Here is a 22,268-nt window from a genome sequence, read left to right as displayed (position 1 = left end):
GAAGAATGCTTCATTGGCAAAAATATTTGCAAGGGACGACAGAGATTCCCGTTGTACGATTCCAGCGTTTTTTTTTGCAAGCGTGTAAGATGTGATTAGATCAGTCATTTGGACAAGAACTAATTTTATTTTTGGCTTTGGAGGTCAACTGCAATGTTTTGAAATGCAGATATGCTGGTGTATTGGGAACCCATGAAGAGTCTTTGAGAATCGGAATGATTTGATCAAACTTGCACGGTTGAGCTGAGTCTGGTTGCCATATGAACTGGATAAGTTGTAACGTCTTGAGAGAAGAGGTATCTATGGCTGCAGTTAAGTTTCAATAATCCAAATGATATGAGATCCTGGACCAAGGTTTCCATCGTCTTCTGATGAAAGCACTTGATGCTGTTGTTTGGGTATGGAAAGCCTGGTACCAAACATCTCATCCCATATTATGAAGCTAAGTGAGGTGTACATGCTTCATGTTGTGCTCTTTGGAGCTCTCTTGGATCTGTTTTGCTCCTGTATTAGACATTGCCTTGACGAAACTCGAGTTTGGTCAACTGAATGAAATGTATACTTGAAGGTGCTCTGACCACGGTGCAGTAATGGATTTATTCAAGCATAATGTTGTGTTTGTTATGTGTGCCAGTGTATCATCAGGACTGGAGGGTGTAAAACAACAGGAAGTTCTGAACCACATCCTGGCCTGCATGATCACTGACTGCAGCACCCTTTTTAACAGAGATATGGATTCCTTGCAGTCGTGCTCCGACAAAACACTGGTAAGACTGCAATACAATACTTCTTCACATTGTTGGAAATTGTAATTCATTGTCTGTTTGATAATGTTCAAAAGAGTTTGATAATGTTTGATAATGTTTGATAATGTCTGTTTGATAATGTTGATATTGTTGTGGTTACCAAATTCGCAAACCACCATTCAGGTCCCTTAGGTGAGATATCTCGGTAAGTATATGTGTAGTTAGGCCCAAACCCGTTGTCTAGTGGGAATACATGTCATTTATGCGTGCTGCGACTCTTCAGGATAGCCGTTTTTCTTTTACTATCTTTATTTTGGACCAACCGCCATGATTACCACCACCAACCACAACATCAACCACCCACCGCGGCGCCGCTTCACGTCACACCTCGCAACCGTCGCATCGCCACCGTTCTTGCGCCGCTTGTGGGTACCGGTGTTGGACTCGTGCAGGGCGCGCGCCGAACAGCGTGTACAAAACCACGGATTTTCCACTTCAAAAACGGATCAAAAACGGCACACGCCCACTTTTGTTCCGTCCAATCGGTGAGCGAGGGGCGATTTGGCCCCGCCTCCAGGGCGTTGGAGGGCGATCGCTATATGCAAATTTATGGATCAAAATGCATTCACGCCCACTTTTTCTCGGGCCAATGGGGAGCGAGGTGAAAGGTCGAAGGCAGGGGGTCAAAGGCGAAGCCACGGGGCTGATATAAGCGACAGCGTTCGTCAAGTCAAGAGAGTTAAGACTTCGCAGTCGGTGGAGTTGGGAAGAAGAAGCAAGAAGGAGTTGGTCGTCGTCGTGTGCGTTGGAGTCGGAGCAAAAGGGGACGGAGCTGTGGAGAGGCGGCGAGGGCAGACGAGGGGGTGCTCGCGTCGTGCAGGGAGCTGCACACCAGGGAGGCCGACGGCGCGACCTGGCCGAGGTGGAGACGCTCGTCGCGGGACTCGAGGCAGAGTAGAAATCCTCTATACCCCGAGCATCAGCAACCCCCTCCTGTTTCCCCCTGCGCTGAGATAGTGCGACCAAGGGGGCCCCTTTTCCCACCCCCTACCAGACACTGTCCGCGAGGCCCGCGGAGTTGAGGCACCATCGCCGCTCCGCGTCTCATCACCAGACAGGTAGGCCCGACCCGGTCTCGGCCTCAGGCCCGCCTCATCTTTGAGGGTGTTCTTTTCCTTGGTTTTGGGTATGTGTTGTCGGCGCCGTCTGTGAAGTAAAATTGCATAAGTGTTGCCGTGTGCTCGCGTAATCGGTATTAGATCTGCATTGTCGCATTTGCTTTTTGTGTAAATTGCATTGTGTTTTTCTTTTCTATGTGCTTTTGGTGGAATTGAATATGTGTGCTTTCCGTTCATCGCGAATAAATGTGCTTTGTGTTGAACTGTTTCCCGCTTCGCTTCGTCATTTCTTTCATTGAATCCTCATCTTGCTTTACGTAAAGGGTTGGTAGTGGGCTGAATACGCCCGATAATTAATCGAACCGTCGAGGCCGACGATAACACCGCTCGGTTATCCCGATAGTACGGAACGGGTCGCTTAAGTGGCCCGTGTCCGAAGTCGACCTGCGGCGAGGTGCGATCGCCCGGTCTACCCTCCGTGTGGGTACTTAGGTAGGTCGAATTTGGCGAGCAACCCTATCCCACGCGGGGGCCGATTGGCTCGATCGCGGTGAGACCGAAAGGTCCACCCGTGACTGGTTCCCGGCGTTAGTCCGAGAGGGTCACGACTGGATTGTCCGTCCGGTGGGCGACGTGCCGCGATTCGAGTTACGTGGCCGTCAGCACGCCGGCGGGCGCAAATCCGTAACACTGGTGTCAGGTCGTGCGATACAAATCCATCGCCCTCCTCGCGGCACTGGTATCGGAGAACAGGAAAACGGGCTCTCCTGTCTCCGGCTAAATTCACGGGAATCGGTCCAGGGGTGAGAGAAGCGACCCCCGATTCCCTCCAAATTACGAGCGAGCGAAATTAACCCTTCACGAGAAGCAAGATGGCGTCTCAAGGCGAGCGGGAGCCGGGGGTATTAGAAATGGATGTAGAATGCGTAGGATCCATGGCCCAGGATGGAATGCCCGTGCAGGAACATGAACTCGTCCAACTGAACCCAGAGCCCGAAATAGGTGCGGCAGCGGCCGCGGTGTATGACACCTCCCCTTCCCCCCTCCACCAAAACCCTTCCCCGATCCCTGCCGAAACGGCTCACCCGAGTGCACCCGACATGGCCCAGCTATGCGCCATGCTGGCGGAAATGACAGCGAAGATGAATGCGAACATGAACAAGCAAATGGACGAAGTAAAAACGAACATGGATGCAAACACAACTGAATTTATAAACAAAATAAAAAGCATGAACGAAAAGATCGATGCGAGTACACAGCAAATAAAGGAAGAAACGAAAAAGCTCCGGGGTGAGACGCAGAACATGGGCCGATGCCTGCAGGCGGGCATGAAGGCCGTGACCAGGGAGCTGGGAATGGCGACTCCACGTGTGGGAGCAAATGAGCTGGGTGGGGGTGCAACGGCTGACAGGCCCGCGGTGGAGGCGGGTAAAAAAATAATTCGGGGGGCGTGTTGGGCGAGGGTCGTGACAGAGGAATCGACGGTGACCAAAAGGGAAAAATTAAATGGGGAGACCAAAACGTGTGAGACGAGACACGAGGTGACGACGACAGAAACTTATAAATGTATAGAGACACGGGAGATAGAGGGTGAATTGGACGGGGTAAGTGACGCACACACACACACGGAGGTAGTGGAGGATAATGGGGGTGAGCTCGCGGAGCGTGTAGAGACCCAGTGTGAGCACCTGGATGGCCTCCTCCAGGAACGAGGGGAGGGAGTATGCCCCCTTGAGGCGAGTCACGACCAGGTGAGTTCGGTCGTGCTTTGCGAGGTTGAGGGGACGAGTGCTGTGGACGGGTGCACGGAGAGCTTGGGGGGTATAGAGGCCCCGGAGACCCTTGTGGGGACACGAATCCCCAGTGTGGTTGTCCCTGTGTGTGTGGTGCAAGGTGTGAGTGCGTCCCCGTGTGTGGAAGCGACCCCGTGTGTGAGTGGTGTGGTGGCGATGGTGCCAGAGTACGTGCTTCCCAGCACGCCGAGTGTGGATGGGGCACCGCGGGTGAGTGCCCCCGCGTGTGTGGGTGAGGAACCGTGTGTGAGTGAGGCCGTGTGTGTGGATGAAACGGCCAGTGTGGATGAGGCACCGCGGGTGAGTGCCCCCGCGTGTGTGAGTGAGGCACGGAGTATGGATGAGACACCGCGGTTGAGTGCCCCCGCGTGTGTGGATGAGGCACCGCGGTTGAGTGCCCCCGCGTGTATGAGTGAGGCACGGTGTGTGGATGAGGCACAGCGGTTGAGTGCCCCCGCGTGTGTGAGTAGTATGGTTTGTGTGAGTAGTGAGGCACGCGTGAGTGAACGGCCGTATGCAAGGGAGACCGTGTGTGTGAGAGAGCGGTATGTGAGGGAGATGTCGGTTGGCATGCGGGAGCACGCAGCCGCGTCTCCCGGTGTGAATGTGATGGAGTGGACTGTGTGCGTCGTAACACGCAGGTATGCGTGTGTGGAATGCAGACGGAGACGGCGACAGAGGAGAGAAAGCCGAGTAGCGGCTGTGGTTGTTTCGGGGACCGTGCCGGGTTCACCCAGCAGTGAGCACGCGGTCCGTGCTGTGCAACGCACGAGACCGCCACGTGCTCGCTTGCGAGAGTGAAGTCCCAGTCCGGAAACGCACGCGGTGGATTTGCCGATCCCGCGGACGGACAAAGTTTAGGCAGGTAAATGGATTTGGACCGGACGGGTTCTCCACGCGATCGTGTGTGTTAAGCTCCAACGGGCAAAGCACATGTGTTCGCATGGGGAACCCCTCGAGACGTGGGGCTTGTGTTTTTTTTTTATGCGCACGGTGACGCCATGGCTGCACGTGGGGTTGGAATCCGGCAGGAGGGGTATCTCTGCCGGATGGTACCGTCCAAGGAGGGACGAGGAACACGTGCAGCTGCATGACGTCACGGGCAGGTGCAAAGTGCGCGAGCTCTGAGTTGCCGCGCTGGTGCTGCGCATAAAAAAAAAAAAGAAAAAGCAAGCCTCACTTTCGGGTGCACAGGATTCCTGGGCAAGGGGTGGAAGACCCCCTTGACCTGGGCACAGGATGGAAACTAGTTAGGGGGAAGGGTGAGCATAGCTAGACCGGCTCCATGGGTCAGGGGCAAGTCCTCATGGGGCCCGTGGAATGGATTAGTTAGAGGGATTGTAGCCAGATTTAGGATGGGAAAATGGGATTATTTGGAGGACAGTGACAGACTTGTGGATGTGTAGAGGGGACGTAGTTTAGCTACGTAGTGTTAAAAGGAACGTGCTGTAGTTTAAGGGATGACGTGGGAGCACGAGTTAGTTAGGGGAGGTAGTTAGGAGGATGGCAGAGTTCAGCGGTGAGTGTGTTGAAGAGTTGGTGAGTGAAGTGGAAGCATATGCTTGGTGAGTGAGTGAGGCCAGCGGGTCTGTGTGTATGGAGTGAATGGGGAATGCATGGTGCGATGAGTGATTGGGGGGAGGAGTGACTCCCACCCAAGGGACCCCGGAGTCAGAGTAAAGTGAGTTAGCTGGGTTAGTCAAATTGAAAAATGGAGGTCGTTTTGCTGTTGGTGGGAATGTAGGCTCGAAACCCATTTGGAGGGGTGCAGGAGCCCTGTTGACGGGCTTGGGAGCATGGCTGCGAAAAGTGAGTATCGCTGAGTGGGTACCCCGGGCACCAGGCTAGTCGGCCGTGGTAGGCCAAGGGCCCATGGGGGGCCGGGATAGCGTAGTGGGCACGGGTGCGCCTGCTTGGTGCGGGGGCCCGGGGCGCCATTAGCCACGTGGGCAGTGTTGTGGGCATGGGTGACCCTCGGAAAGGGGCCCGGGAAGCCAGCCTGCCACGTGTGCGTTTCAGGGGAGGTGCCATGGGGGGAACTCCCCGGTGTTAGGGAGCTGGTAAGCTCGGAGGCAGTGTAGTGCCCGGGGGTGCCATAGCGGGAGATTCGGCAGAGGGTCGTGCCTGCCAAAGGGAGCCACGTGTCCCAGCCAGGAGACCGTGTGAGGGCACGGAGAGAAAATTGGGGGGCGAGGCCCGAAATTGTGAGGACACCAACACAGGCGACGGGAATCTGGGTTTATAGAACCAATAGTTTAAGCGAGAGGCGCTTGTTGAAAGCCCCGGGGTAGTTTAACAGTTAAATGGTTCGGGTAGATTAGGAGATGTACCCCTCCGCACCATCCATCCCCTCGCTGTCGTTGTGGGCCGCTGGACCCACTTTGGTTATAGATCGCCGAACTCTGGGGAGGCCATTCTGAGGCTTGAGTTGGGCCTCGGCACAGGACGTTAGCTCTCCCTTATTCCCCTCCGGGAAGGGAACGTAGGGGTTGGGAGTAGGCTAGGTGACAGAATAGGTTAGCCGAACAAAGACGATAAAGGGGGTTAGGGGACGATTTATAGTAGGGGAGTTAAAAAAAAAAAAAATAAAGTTGGGGCTAAATTGGGGTTTGACAAATTAAGGGAGTGGGTATGTACAGTGACAGGCAAAGGCGATAGGTTGGGAGGGAGACAGGTAGGTCGGTCCGAGCCCGCCTTCCAAGTGGCCAGCACCACTGCACTCCCTCCACCAACCTCCACTGAACGGCAAAGGCTGGCCAGCTTCATCTGCTGGCTGTGTTGCTGCAAGGCAGAGGCCGGCCCACTTCATCGGCAGCTGTTGTGTTGCTGCAAGGCCTGTGCCGGCCGGATCATCTGCAGCTGTGGTACTTCAAGGCCTGTGCCGGCCAGTTCATCTGCGGGCTGTGTTTGCCTGCAGCGGCCTTCTTCTGCGGGCTGTGTTTGCCTGCAGCGGCCTTCTTCTGCGGGCTGTGTTTGCCTGATCACCTTTGCCATGCCATGCCCACTGCCCATGTTGACCAGCCCCGTTCAATTTTTGCTTTGCCCCCCCCCCTGTTCATTTCCATGTGCGCCAGGATCCGCAAGGCAACAGTTTGCAAGCTGCAAGAACTGCCCTGTTGGCAGCTACAACACGGGCCTGCAGTGGCGGCCCGTGCACCGTGTTTGTGTCCATCCATCCATTCGTTGTGTTCATTGCGTGTGCCACTTGAGCTGGCACGGAGACTGCATTTGTGCAGCCCATGCACCGTTGTGGTTCACTGCGTTCAGTTCAAAAAGGAAGGCCTTGGACTGCGTGTGAGCAGCCAGCCACGTTCCCTGTCACCTGCATTGTTTTGAGCCAGAGACTGCATGCGAGCAGCCTGGCTCCCTGCTAACTGCTTTTCTTTTGCAGAGTTCATTGATCCTGGGCCATGGTTTAGTGTAAAATTTGTAAGTTAAGGTTAAGATGTACTGTACATATGAGTGCGCCCCCGGCATGTCTGTCCTAGCGCCGGCAATTTTATTTAAGTCGTCCGTGTGAGTGAGTTTGTTTAGGTAGTTACGCAGCCCTCAGGTTATTTATTTTGGGGACACGAATACCATGAATGTCGCACTCAGGGATCCGTAGGTAAAATGTACTAGGGGAAAACTACACATGATGGCACACGAAAATTTGACGACTCGGGACGAGTCTGTAAAAAGGGGAGGGGTAGTGTTGTGGTTACCAAATTCGCAAACCACCATTCAGGTCCCTTAGGTGAGATATCTCGGTAAGTATATGTGTAGTTAGGCCCAAACCCGTTGTCTAGTGGGAATACATGTCATTTATGCGTGCTGCTACTCTTCAGGATAGCCGTTTTTCTTTTACTATCTTTATTTTGGACCAACCACCATGATTACCACCACCAACCACAACATCAACCACCCACCGTGGCGCCGCTTCACGTCACACCTCGCAACCGTCGCACCGCCACCATTCTTGCGCCGCTTGTGGGTACCGGTGTTGGACTCGTGCAGGGCGCGCGCCGAACAGCGTGTACAAAACCACGGATTTTCCACTTCAAAAACGGATCAAAAACGACACATGCCCACCTTTGTTCCATCCAATCGGTGAGCGAGGGGCGATTTGGCCCCGCCTCCAGGGCGTTGGAGGGCGATCGCTATATGCAAATTTATGGATCAAAATGCATTCACGCCCACTTTTTCTCGGGCCAATGGGGAGCGAGGTGAAAGGTCGAAGGCAGGGGGTCAAAGGCGAAGCCACGGGGCTGATATAAGCGACAGCGTTCGTCAAGTCAAGAGAGTTAAGACTTCGCAGTCGGTGGAGTTGGGAAGAAGAAGCAAGAAGGAGTTGGTCGTCGTCGTGTGCGTTGGAGTCGGAGCAAAAGGGGACGGAGCTGTGGAGAGGCGGCGAGGGCAGACGAGGGGGTGCTCGCGTCGTGCAGGGAGCTGCACACCAGGGAGGCCGACGGCGCGACCTGGCCGAGGTGGAGACGCTCGTCGCGGGACTCGAGGCAGAGTAGAAATCCTCTATACCCCGAGCATCAGCAACCCCCTCCTGTTTCCCCCCGCGCTGAGATAGTGCGACCAAGGGGGCCCCTTTTCCCACCCCCTACCAGACACTGTCCGCGAGGCCCGCGGAGTTGAGGCACCATCGCCGCTCCGCGTCTCATCACCAGACGGGTAGGCCCGACCCGGTCTCGGCCTCAGGCCCGCCTCATCTTTGAGGGTGTTCTTTTCCTTGGTTTTGGGTATGTGTTGTCGGCGCCGTCTGTGAAGTAAAATTGCATAAGTGTTGCCGTGTGCTCGCGTAATCGGTATTAGATCTGCATTGTCGCATTTGCTTTTTGTGTAAATTGCATTGTGTTTTTCTTTTCTATGTGCTTTTGGTGGAATTGAATATGTGTGCTTTCCGTTCATCACGAATAAATGTGCTTTGTGTTGAACTGTTTCCCACTTCGCTTCGTCATTTCTTTCATTGAATCCTCATCTTGCTTCACGTAAAGGGTTGGTAGTGGGCTGAATACGCCCGATAATTAATCGAACCGTCGAGGCCGACGATAACACCGCTCGGTTATCCCGATAGTACGGAACGGGTCGCTTAAGTGGCCCGTGTCCGAAGTCGACCTGCGGCGAGGTGCGATCGCCCGGTCTACCCTCCGTGTGGGTACTTAGGTAGGTCGAATTTGGCGAGCAACCCTATCCCACGCGGGGGCCGATTGGCTCGATCGCGGTGAGACCGAAAGGTCCACCCGTGACTGGTTCCCGGCGTTAGTCCGAGAGGGTCACGACTGGATTGTCCGTCCGGTGGGCGACGTGCCGCGATTCGAGTTACGTGGCCGTCAGCACGCCGGCGGGCACGAATCCGTAACAATATTTTCTGATAAAGCACTTGATGCTGTTCAATAGTCACTCATCAATATACCTTTCCATTACACCACCACTTTGTCCCAAAGCAATACCTTCCTCCTTCCATTTTATTTGCTTTTACCGCTGTTGTTTGCCTCTTGATGTTCCAATCTATTTGTCCATTATTGTGACGTCCACAGTTTTGCATTGGTATTTCTTATTTAGGTTTTCACGGTATTTATCATTAACCTCAAAGTTATTACCTCCACCATCGAAAGGTTGTGTTTTCATGTCTGTCTCCGTCTCGTTCTTTCTATGAGCTGGATATTTCAAAAAGTTATGCACGGATTTGGACGAAACTTGGTGTACATGTTGAGGTATGTGACCAGGACAAATTGATTAGACTGGTGAAGATCTAGATGGGGCTGATCAGTAGGATACAAAACGTAAACTGTTCAGTTTGGTGGAGGTATATGCTCCACCGAGTGCCATTTTTGTTGGTCTCACTCCGAAGGGGTTGTGAGACTATTGCAACATGTGTGCGCGTCTATCAATATATTTTCGCAAAATAATTTATTCTTTGCAACTGCTTCTGCGATCGATACAATACTTTAACCATAGGAGGGGCCTCCCCATGGAGAATATTTGATTGATAACTTTGATGTCCTAGGTCACGTGGTATCGCAGCCACATTGGATTAAAATGAAAAGATTTCTACATCTCCAAAACCACTCGGTGAAAAAAAAATTGAAACTTGGCATACGTAATAAACCCCCCATGGGGTATATGGGGTGATAATGACATCATTGTGAAGTATTCCAGCCCTAATTGGTTGAATTGAAATCTTAAAACCAAAAATCTGAAACTCCATTCATCTTATCTGTGATCCAATGTAAGTAAAGAATTCAACTTGTGACATCATTGGCCACAAATTATGGTGGCCATATTGGATCGAAAATAAAAACATCAATCTTCTCCAGAACCGCTTAACATATCAATGCAAAACATCATACATGTGATCGACTAGCCATGGGGAACATAGTTTGAAGTTTTTTTTTATTTTTTATTTTTCATATTCGCCTTCATTGATGTAACTTAAAATTAATGTGTACAAAAGTGGTTGTTAAATATGGGCCATCTTAGTAGTCAGTCAGGTATGGGAGCATACGCCAGAGCAGTGCGTCGCTGCATCCACATTCCACCAGTACTCCAGGGGCCTCCGTCTGGCTATCCCCCAGGCAGATGCCTGGCCCATTCCCATCTCCTTGAGATGCCGATCAACCTGCTGCAACTGTGAGGAATGTGATCGGCCTGCTGGCCCCCTGCACGTACGAGCCTCCCTTGTCAGTAGGGTCAGCGGCAGGAAAACGAGCCACATGACCATACAGCCGCAGCTGACGCTCATGGATTATACAGGTAACAAATCTCATCTGACTTTCTCTCAGCAATGGCTCATTGGACACAGTCTGACCAGCTATAGCCAAGGATTCTCTGAAGAGACCTGGTACGGAAGGATTTAAGTCCTCTGAAAATTTCATCAATTTTCGTCAACGAAACCAAGTTTCGTCACAGATCGTTGGTCAGAGTCCATGTCTCACAACTGCAGAGCAAGACTGGAAGCACCAAGGACTTAAAGACTCAGACTTTCGTCATCCTGCATCGGTACCGAAAGTGCTACACCCCATGGTCGTGTGAATTCATGACTCCCCAGGCCAAAAACTAGATGTCTATTTACCTCGAGTTCACAACATTCAGACATGAATGTCACTGCTAAGGCAAGCGAATCTCTCTGTGACATCAACAGCCTCACCCCAAACAGGCACAGACAAGATAGCAGGATCCAAGATGTCATTGAAAGCCGGGATCTTCGATTTGACCCAGGAAACCAATAATCCCAGCGGCTCTGAATCCACATTCAGTGCCTTGTGGGCCATCATAATGATATCCAACTTCTCCGCAAAGATGACTCGATCATCTGCGAAATCGAGGTTGGAGATCTTGACATTCCCAAAGGATGCACCACAGCTTGATCTCTCTGACATCCTCCCTAGAATGTAGTCCATATATCCACTGAAAAGTGTGGGGGCCAGTAAACATCCCTGACAAACTCTAGGAAGAACTGGAAATAAGTCAGATATGGAACCACCACACCTCACAGCATTCTCTGTACCAGAGTACAGTTCGGAAATCAGATTGATCAGTTTTGGTGGCACCCCATGAAGACTTAAGTTATTACCAAGAACCCTCCAGAGGTCATCCCGATTCGCTGAATGGAATGCTTTGCGGAGATCAATATAGGCTGCAAGCAGCCCCTGCCTAAGCTCTCGCCTATATTTGGTAACTAGAACTACGTTGTCGATGGCACACCTTCGCATATTCCCGCACGCACTGCTTTGTCACATTAACACTAGGTGAAATTTTATCTTGCAAAATGGATTCACTATTCTTTTCTATTTGATGTGCTTTATGACCAAAGACTTACTATGTTTACTAAATCAGAAGTCATTGCAAGCATGTCAACATTTCATGAAACATTAATTTAACACTGTCTAGCAATATAGAACTGTGCATCAATTTAATCATAGGAATGAACTGTGTATAATATTAATTATAATTATTCATAATCAATTAGATAAATAGAGTAAAACCTGTAACTGTTTGTCACTCATGGGGGCCACATAATTAAGTTATTTATAAAAGAATTGACCATGTACAATGGTAAATACACTTAAAAAAAATCAGCCCCCATGACCCCACCCCTTCTGGCCCGGCCCCTAGGGGTCATATCAAAAATCCGACAGTGTTGTGCACTTCCCCATACATATATCTACTATGTCCAAAAGTTTCAAGTTCCTATCTCAAACGGTGGAGGAGGAGCTATTTGACCCCTTATCTGCTAAGCACCCTCTGATCATCATGTGTTTAAAAAAAATGTTGTTAAATGTATAACTCATGACTGTTTGATTTATAAAGCTATAAGACAATTTTTTTTTATCGACCCCCCATGACCCCAAACCCTCTGGCCCACCCCTAGGGGTTATATCAAAAATCCGAAAGTGTTGTGCACTTCCCCCCCCCTACATATATCTACTATGTCCCAAAGTTTCAAGTTCCTATTTCAAACGGTGTTGGAGGAGTTACAGGGTAAGACGGACGGACGGACGGACGGACGGATGGCGGAGACAATCGCAATATTCCCGCTTTTCTTCGAAAGCGCGGGAATAATTACCCGAAGAGCAAGAATACGGTAAGTCGTTGACCTCTTTGGTGTAAAGCCCGACTGCTCTGGGCACTGGTGCTCAAGCAGATGGTGGCAAACCCTTTCAAGCATTATCCGAGCAAAGACCTTACCTGGAACTGAGAGCAGCGTCACTCCTTGGTAGTTTTTGCAGTCACTCCATTGACTCTGGACCATTGACCCCCCCCCCCCCCCAAAACCCCACTCAGCCTGTTCGCAAACTTCTTAGCTACCCTTTCATCCTTGAGCTTGCCAACATCCAGCCAAGGTTGGGATGGTACTGTTGTCCTGGATTTAAGCTGCAATGTCAGTGTTGCTACAACAAGCCTGTGGTCAGTTTTGAGGAACTGAGCACTCCGGTAGACCCTGCAGTTCTGAATCATCCTCCAGGGACCATCAAAGAGCACATGGTCAACCTCCTTTGCCACACCACCAGCATATGAATACCAAGTCCAACGATGAGGCTATGGGCGCTAAAACCATGAACCGGCCACCATAAGTCTATGACTTATTGCAAAGTCAAGGAACTTTGTGCTATTCTGTTTTACAGTTCCAGACCCATGGGGACCAACACATGTCTTATAACCATCTTATCAGTTCCAGTCAATGCATTGAAATTCCCCAAGACTAGAAGAATATCTCAACTGGGGCACTCATCAACCACTGACTCGAGCGCAGCATAGAATTTCTCCTCACTGAGATTACTCGCCTCAGTCAGAGCATATACAGAGACCACGGAAATGACACCCAAGGAGTGACGAATCCTTAGTCTCATACGCTCGTTGACTGGTGTAACCTCAATTATTGGACACAGCTACAGCAACTCCTTGGGTATGGTAACAGTCAGAGCTACCAGACCAATAGTTGGTGTAACCACCTGCCATGATCTCACCACTTTCTGGTCTCTGAACCTCAGAGAGTGTTGCAAACCGATTTTCAAACGTTGGAGCTCAGATGATAACAGACAAGTGATCATCCTCTCTTAGAGATAAGACGTTCCAGGCACCCACCTGAAGAAACCGCCTCAGGTTAACCCGAGGAGACTGCCTTCTGGTGGACGATACCTCAGCACCACCCCGACAGGCACCACCACAATCCGACCCGAAAAGCTTACCCCATGCTTTTCTCCGATTTCAAATAATGGGGGTCCCAAAGGTAATGTCCCAATCTCGTCATCCCGTGAGCTGCCCTGCAAAGGACAGCTCCAGAGGAGCTGGAGTGGGTTTTCAGTTTTTTTGCATTTTTAAAAACTTTTTTTGTAGTGTGTTCAGTTAACGTTGGTATTATTGTTCAGAATGAGCACACGAGATGAGATGATGTGCTCTTGTATTTCATTCTCGCTGTTCTCGTTACTTCTACTCTGCCACCAATGGTGAAGGAACTTATGTTTGCACACCTTTCTGTCTGTTTGTTTGTTTGTGTCAAAAATAAAATATAATCTCAAAAAGTTACGGATAGATTTGAATGAAATTTTGTTGACAGGTTGGGTGTGTGACAAGGAAGAATTGATTAGATTTTGGTGAAGATCTGAATAAGATAATTATTTTATTTATTAAGTGATTCTTCACCATTGAGAGAGAGGGTGAAAAATGATATGGTACTGTTTAGCATGATATTTCAAAAATGTAATGGGCCCGATATGTTCCCGTGGATCAAGCATTACATGGTGGAGGTATGCGCTCTACCAAGTGCCCTTCTAGTTTTAATTTTATTTCATAGCAGAACTTAATCTTCATTTCGCACTTGCCAGCACTTCACCCGGTGTGTTGACATTGTCATTTTCCATGTCTCAAACATTTTGCAGTGTTGGGGGGGGGGGGGATCTAGTGCTGTACCCAAACCAAATTCCCAAACTCGAACTCGGTGAATTGCCCTTCCGAGCCGAGTCTGGGTCAAGCTTGGTTTGGCGTCTACTCAGATATTTTCCTGTCACGTGAAATGAATTAATTGTAGTATCTTGCAAGTGTGTACGGTGGAAATGTGCTTTATTCAATGAATCAAATGTGCTATAGAATGGTCATGTTGTTTCTGTTTGTGAGTTTCAAAGCAAAATGTTACCGCATTCAGGAGGAGGGTGGAGGTTAAAATAATAACAGCTTGAAATACAGAGCTTGTGGGGGTAAACCCTGTATGCTGCATAACATATTTTGTAGGAGGAAACAAAGTGAGATGGAATGCCTCATTTGTTTGATGCAGTAACTTTGTTAGTTATATCAATGAAATAAAATTGGATTGGCCAATCAGTAATGTTGTGATGCTGTGGAGCCTGATGATTTTGGGGTGGAGGTAATAATGGAAGCTTTTGTTGTTTGCTTGAGGGGAGAGGGAAGGATTTTGCAAATCGAAGGACAGTGAGGAGGGTTTAAATGGTGGTTGTAGGAGTGGGTGTTAAATCTGAAGGTGAGCCGTCTCCACCTCTGATGCACAGTCTTGTCTTAGATGAGATATCTGGTGAGTGGACAAATAAGTTTACATGCGTCATGGATTATTTACTTGGTTTGTAACATTAATCATGAAATGCATTACGAGCAGATGTTTTTGATAAGGTGACTACATTGCATTCCAGATGAGGCTCATATCTATGCCATGTGATTTTTTTAGGAGGTGATGAGAGATGCTGGTTCGGGATGTGAGACTGAACTGACTGCCAAATATGGAGCTCTTCCATGTGTCCCTGTCTACCACCAACTTCCAGATGAGGGACAATGCTCCATCTTCCCACAGAATAAAGCAAGTTAGACAAAATCATGGACATATTTGTATGTGCCTATATTGTACTTGCTCTGGTTTTATTTGATTCGAGTGAGGGGCTACCTGCATAGTGTGTACACAAACATAGTGGGTTTTTTATCCCCCGCTGCGTGGCGGAAGGGGGGTATTGTTGTCACCCGGGTCGTCCGTCCGGCTGTCCGTCCGTCCGGCTGGCTGGGCATCAACATTTATAGCTGTGAGTGCGATAACTCATAAACTGTTTGCCGTATTGATTTGAAATTTGGGTCACACATGTACCACCTGAAAAGGAAGAACCCCATTGATTTCGGGCGTGGCCGCATCCAAGATGGCCGACTGCGGCAGCCATCTTGAAAAAAATGTTTTTTCGCCATATCGATTTGAAATTTGTGTCACACATGTACCACCTGAAAAGGAAGAACCCTATTGATTTCGGGCGTGGCTGGATCCAAGATTGCTGACCTGGGGCGGCCATCTTGAAAAAAATGTTTTTTGTAATAAATGGAAAACCGCTTATCTGATTTCAATTATATTTGGTTACTACATTCCTCACCCCTGGGGAACGTTTTCGAAATAATGACCAAATGGTGTCTTGTTTCCAATTCACCTCCCTCATTATCTGGAATATGTATGACCTTTTTCATTCAATGGCGGGGGATTCCCCATCTCTGATGGTATATTTTTATTTTATTCTCCCACTCTCCACTTTTATCCCGTATTGCCTATACGTTCTTCATTCTCATAATTTACTCCTTCCTCTCCTCCCACTTGGTTTTCTATTCTCTCTCTCCTCACCCTCTTCTTCCAGCTTCTTTCCACTTCCTCGCTTAATTTTTTTTCTTCTCGGATTTTTTTTCTCGATTTAGCCTCCCCTCTCTTTTCTTAACTCCACTCGTGTGTATCACAATATATTGTTGTGGAGCCGGGTGTCGGCTGCGAGCATGACCACTAGGTGGGGTGTTAGGGTCGACTCTCCCGAACACCTGGAATCTAGATCGTACCTTTCGGAAAACTCCGACAGGTACGGGTCCCTTACCGGACCGTGAATCGTCAATAATTCCACCACGTGATACAGGGTTATTTGCCAATCTTCAAAATACCTAGAGATCCACATGGCGAGTTACCGAGTATTCACATCCTCGACGGCCCTCGTACGAGTCGAGCCGTTAGCGTGCCCGACCCGTGCGCAACCTGGGCGGACGGTTGCCGAAGTTCCGTCGGTCCAAATGTACGTTTATAGCGGCAACAGCCTTTGTAATTCACCAACACACTCATGCTAAGCCAATGGCAGAAACACAGCAATGAACTGATAAATAATTTAACAAATGTATTTATTTATTTATAATGGGGGAAAGGGGAGAGCACGTAAGAAGCAGAGTTATCATGACTAATGAGATGCAAGTATGTACAGCAAAGAGCACTTGTACAATTCCTACTTACAGACGGGCACGCACACGCACGCGCACACACACACACACACACACACACACACACACACACACACACACACACACACACGAAACGGTTGCCACAGCCTTTATTGAGGCCTCCAGCTCAGAGGGAAAGGCGAGCTGAAGACCAGAGCCTGCACTCGGACCTGTCCGCCTCATGCGGGTACGTTGAGGTGGCGGGACTCGGACCTGTAGCAGCCCAGGCGTCCACACGACCGGGCTCCCGGCGAATGGAGGCCGGCAGAGCGAAGTCTGGCAAGACGAAAAACTGGCTTTCCAAAAGAAGAACCACCACTGGGAACCTTTTGCGTGTGAGGCGAACGTGATAACCACTCTTGGTCAGGCGAACATGATCACCACTCGCGTCAGGCGAACGTGATCGCCACTCGCGGCACAAGTTTCTCTCTTCCGGAAAAAAACTGAGCCGGACCTTTATCCTTGCCCCCTCCTCAGCCAAACCTCGGTGTCGTGGTCTCTGTCTTCCCTCGTTGGCTGGTTTTAGCACGCAGAATGCGCTCATCGCCCTGTCATTGGCCAAAACGGGCGCCAAGGCTGTTGATTGGACCGGGGTGGGGGGGGAGGCGTGACGGGGCGTCTCGACTCCCTGCCCCCGAAGAGGCTTCGCTTCTCTTGGAGCCCGCTCTGTGCCCTTTGACCGACTTACGGCCACCTCGTCCACGCCCCCCCCCCCGGATTGGGCGAGAGAGACGTCAGGTCTTTGTGAACTCCGCCCATGCATGTAGGCCATGGCGTCGGTGTGAGTAAGCGAGGTGAAGGCGTGTTGTTGTAGTTGATGTTGGTGGTGTAAAAATAAACGAACACCCTGACTATCATAGTAACTCACAGCGCATGTACATTTATTCACCCCTTAAACGAGGGACGGGGACCCTAAATAAAAAACAGATACTTACCGATATTACTGTTCTATAGGATCTGTATGTTGAGTGCTCATGGCTTCCAGATTCGCAACAATATCTCATTGCAATTATTGCCTGCAAACCTACTCCCTTTCATCTATTTACTCAGCAACCCTTCTCCCATTCCCCTCTACCACCTTTATGTACTTGGTGTACAAAACGTTAGGGATCCCTTCCTAATATTGAGTTGCACCCCCTTTTGTCCTCAGAACAGCCTCAATTTGTCAGGGTATGGACTCTACAAGGTGTCGAAAGCCTTCCACAGGGATGTTGGCCCATGTTGACTCCAATGCTTCCCATAGTTGTGTCAAGTTGGCTGGTAGTGGATCTCTACTCCGAATGGCTCGTTCTATCTCATCCCACAGATGCTCAATTGGATTGGGAACTGGTGACTGGGCAGGCCACTGCAGTAAGCTGAATTCACTGTCATGTTTGTGAAACCATTCCTGGACAATCCTAACCTTGTGGCATGGGGAATTCTCCTGCTGAAGAAATCCATTCACAGATGGATACACTGCTGCCATGAAGGGATGCACCTGATTGGCAATGATGTTCAGATATCCTGTGGCATTTAAACGTTGCTCTACTTTTAGCAAGGGTCCAATGTGTGTCACGAAAACGCACCCCACACGATCACACCACCACCACTAGCCTGCAATGTTGACACACGGCATGATAGATGCATGTACTCATGTGGATTTCTCCATACCCTAGTCCTCCCATCAGCATGAAACAGCAGTAACCGGGATTCATCAGACCAGGCAATGTTTTTCCAATCCTCCATTGTCCAGTGTTTTCATTCCTTAGCCCACTGCAACCGCAGGCTCTTGTTTTTTGCTGGAAGAAGTGGAATTCTGTACTATCATTGGCTGCCATACCTCATTCATGTCAGGGTACGATGAGTTGTGCATTCTTTTATGGGTCTTCTGGAATCAATGTTGTACTGGAGTGTCAGTTGACTAACTGGAGCCCATCTGTTGCTCTGCACTATTCTTGTCAGCCTCCTTTGGCCTCTTTCATTATTGAGCCATTTTCGATAATGGGCTGCTGTTGATTGGATGTCCTTTGGTGATGGACCATTCTTGATACACATGGGAAAATGTTGAGCATGAAAAACTCAGCAGCGTTGCAGTTCTTGATGCACTCAAACCGGTGCACCTGGTACCTACTACCATACCCTGTTCAAAGGCACTTAAACCTTTTGTCTTGCCCGTTCACCCTCTGCATGGCACACATACACAATCCATGTCTCAAGGCTTAAAAATCCTTCTTTAACCTCTCTCGTCACCTTCATCTACACTGACTGAAGTGTGTTTAACAGGTTCGATCAATAAGGGATCATAGCTTTCACCTGGATTCACCTGATCGTTCTATTTTATGGAAAGAGCAGGTGTTCCTAATGTTTTGTACACTGAGGGTACATTTCCCTCAAAGCATTCATCTCCTCACACTTGTTTTCCTTATCCCACTGCCTCCTTTACACCTTCATGTACTTTCACTCAACCCAATCACCCACTTCCCTCAACCCTATCATCCACTCTCACGAATGTCCCTTCTCTCACTACCTTTTTTACTATTTCACCCCTGAGCACAAGCTGCAGTTTTAAGCTAATTCGGTTCAGCTATGCAGGAGTGAATCAAAGTCAAACAAACAAACACCTTGAATGATCATGATAATTTCCATTGTCTATGGTTTTCATGCAGAGAATCGACCTATTTTATTATTATTATTATTATTATTAGAAACTCCTGTTGCCAACATTGTTTTGGTACATGACTTACTTAGTGTTGTCATTGTTATTGCCTCTGCCACAAAAGGTGGACGTTTTTATCCCTGTCTGTTTGATGTGAGCAGGATATATATATATATATATATATATATATATATATATATATATATATATATATATATATATATATATATATATATATATATATATATATATATATATATATATATATATATATCAAAGTTGTGGACGGCTTCGGACGAAATTTCGTGCACTGGTTTGGTGTGTGACAAGGCCAAATTGATTAGATTTTGGTGAAGGTCCGGATCCAGACAACGGAATTTTTTACGTGATTCTAAACCAAGGAGAAGTAGGACCAAAAACGTTATAAAGCACGAGATCTCAAAAAGTTGTGACAGAAGTAGGTGGATGAATTAGTTCGGTGACAAGAACAAGCTGATTCAATTTTGGTTCAGATCAAGCCTATTAGTGGAATAGAAAACATATACTGTTCAGCCTGGCAAAAGTATGTGCTCCACCGAGTGCCGTTCTAGTTAGCCCATCCCCTGTGCAGTGGAAGACGAGGTTTTGCAATCGCTTCTGTGTCTGTCTGTCTGTCTGTCTCTGTGTGTTTGGGCTGTAACTTTTTTCCCCATTTGTGCTTTTGTTATCAAATTTTAAACAAAGTTTTAGTATGTGAATATGGAGAAGACAAATTTCTAATTTTGTTGAAATAATTTTCATTATCATTATTATTCAACCCTTTTTTGGCTTTTCTTTTTGCTCTTTTATTTTTACTTTTTTTTGTTTTTTCTCAGCAACCACTTGTTCGATTGACACAATTGTCAGGGTAGGAGCGACCCCAACAACCCCCCAACGGAGAATGTTTTAATTATAATTGTGAAGTCATAGGTCACATGATACGGCAGCTATATTGGATTAAACGCAAAAAATTAATACATTATATCTCTGAAACCCCTGAGAGGAAAAATTGGAAACTTGGCACATCTCATTCTTCTCCCAATGGAGAATCAAGGATTGAAAGGATGATGTCATTGGTGAAGTGATAGACCAACCATAAATGTTTTAATCAAAATCCTTCTTTACCATTGAGATTCAGTGTGTGTGTCCAGGCTGGAACATTTTTACCAAGTGAGCTTTTGTCATCAAATCTTCAACAAACCTTTATTATGAGGATGTGAAGAACACAAATTAATAAAATGTACAATCTTTTTTATTTTTATTTAATCTGTCATTTTCATTAAGTTTAGTTTGAGTACAAAGTGGACGGGCATTGCATTTTCAGCTGCTTTCTAGTTACCTCCACCACCGAAGGTAAAGGAGGTTATGTTTTCACCCTTCTCTGTCTGTTTGTCTCTGTCTGTCTGCCTGTCTTTGTCTGTCTGTCTGTGTGCAGGATATCTCAAGTTGTGGACGGATCCAGATGAAATTGTGGACAGGTTGAGTGTGTGACAAGGATAAACTGATTAGATTTTGTTGAAGATCCAGATCCAGATCTAACTACGATAATTTTTTCAACTGATTCTTCACCATTGAGAGAGAGGACCAAAAATTATATAGAGCATGATATCTCAAAAAATTGTCGGCGGATTCGGACGAAACGTGGTTGAGACGTTGGGTGTGTGAAAAGGAAGAATTGATTCAATCTTGGTGAAGATCTGAATCCGGATCTGGATCTGACAGTTATTTAATTTTGATTTTTTTAAGTGATTCTTCACCATTGAGAGGTGGGGCCAAAAACGACATATAGCATGGTATTTCTAAAATGTATTGGGCCCGATATGTTCTCGTGAATCGGGCATTACGTGGCGGAGGTATGCGCTCTACCGAGTGCCCTTCTAGTTTGTTCTGTTTCGCCAAGTGTCACTCTTTGAGTGATTTCTAGTAATTAATATTATTTTGTAATAATGTTGTGATTATTGTTATTATGCTGTTATCATTATCACCCCATGCACGAGAAGCGAAAAGTGGGTTTAAGCAATTGGTTCATGTCTGTCCCTCTGTCTTGTCAGTTTATGATTGAGGAAGAGCTTATTTAAATTGAATGTTATATTTGGAACATGAATATAAAGACAAATTTGCCATTTTACCATACTTTGTGTCTGAATTTGGCTCAATCACATACGTGCAGAGAAGAGTGAGATAATATTTTTACTCTGCCAACCTGGCAGTCAAAATTGAAAATCATCGAAACAGGAAACTTATTGTTTTTAATGACGTCATAATGGACACACACAACAGGCACGAAGAACTAATGTCACGTGTTAGATCAGGTGATGTAATAGACGCTGCGGCAAATGGCAGTAAATTCTGGAATTTAATTTATTTATACGACTTTTCCAATCTTTGTTTTATTTCAATTTAATTAAATACTTGAACACTGAAGTACAGTACTCAAGTCGTCTGTCGTAATACTTCCAAGAACCTCCAGTTTTAGAGTACTTCAAGTTAAAACATGAAGGTTCATTGGGGTGGTGCATAAAGTTGATGCTCGGGAATGCTTCTGGACAACTTAAGTCGCACTAAACTTTCGGATGTTTTTCTTGATGATCGTTTGAATCATCATTTTATGAAAAATGAAGTAACCACGAGTTATCGTGTGGTCTGAACTCTCTAGTTATTGGTGTTATTTATTTTGTTATTGTAAGCGGCCTTTGAAAAATGCTACGATAATGTGGAATGATGCTCAAGCTGCCATGTCAATTTCCCAAGGCAGTAATACATGGGAATCCTCCAGATTCTTTTTTTGTTTTTTTGCAGTCAAGTTGAAAGCAACATCAGCTAAGGGACTGAAAATACGGTGAAGGCTTCTTTACCCGTGATACAATTAAGACCTCTGAAGTATTACTCGTAATACCCTCTCCCATCACCACCAGAAGCAACCCCACATGGTAGACATTTATTTGGAGAATTTGCATCAGCCCCACATTCTGTACCCCGAGGGGACGAAAGTGGGGGTGGGGCGCAAACCCAGTAGTCACAACCTTCGTCTCATGACCCATCGAGCTCTGGCAAGTTTGGTGGACATTGGATAACTAACAACAGATTGCATTGAACACAGGCAGACAGACAGACACCAAATTGCATTTTTACTGATTATCACTTGTGATACCCATTCCCATGAGGAATGGTGCTACACAAAATACGTTTACATAGATGATATGCATCGCCACTTCAGCCAAAACAGACTTCTTCT

General features: G+C 47.8%; 1 protein-coding gene across 1 annotated transcript in view; it reads left to right on the top strand.

Annotated features, from left to right (window-relative positions):
* LOC147018382 (protein FAM13A-like) overlaps window positions 1-22,268 on the top strand; it is a 94,191-nt gene that overhangs the window by 12,815 nt on the left and 59,108 nt on the right. Inside the window, exons 6-7 of the mRNA XM_085897969.1 lie at window positions 635-767; window positions 14,825-14,953. Coding sequence (XP_085754095.1) covers window positions 635-767; window positions 14,825-14,953 — 262 coding nt within the window. The remainder of the gene's footprint in view (window positions 1-634; window positions 768-14,824; window positions 14,954-22,268) is intronic.

This window comes from Eptatretus burgeri, chromosome 10, assembly GCF_056783735.1.
Source record: "Eptatretus burgeri isolate ZD-2024b chromosome 10, Ebu_testis_v1, whole genome shotgun sequence".
Taxonomy (NCBI): domain Eukaryota; kingdom Metazoa; phylum Chordata; class Myxini; order Myxiniformes; family Myxinidae; genus Eptatretus; species Eptatretus burgeri.
This window is presented reverse-complemented; position numbering and strand designations above follow the sequence as displayed.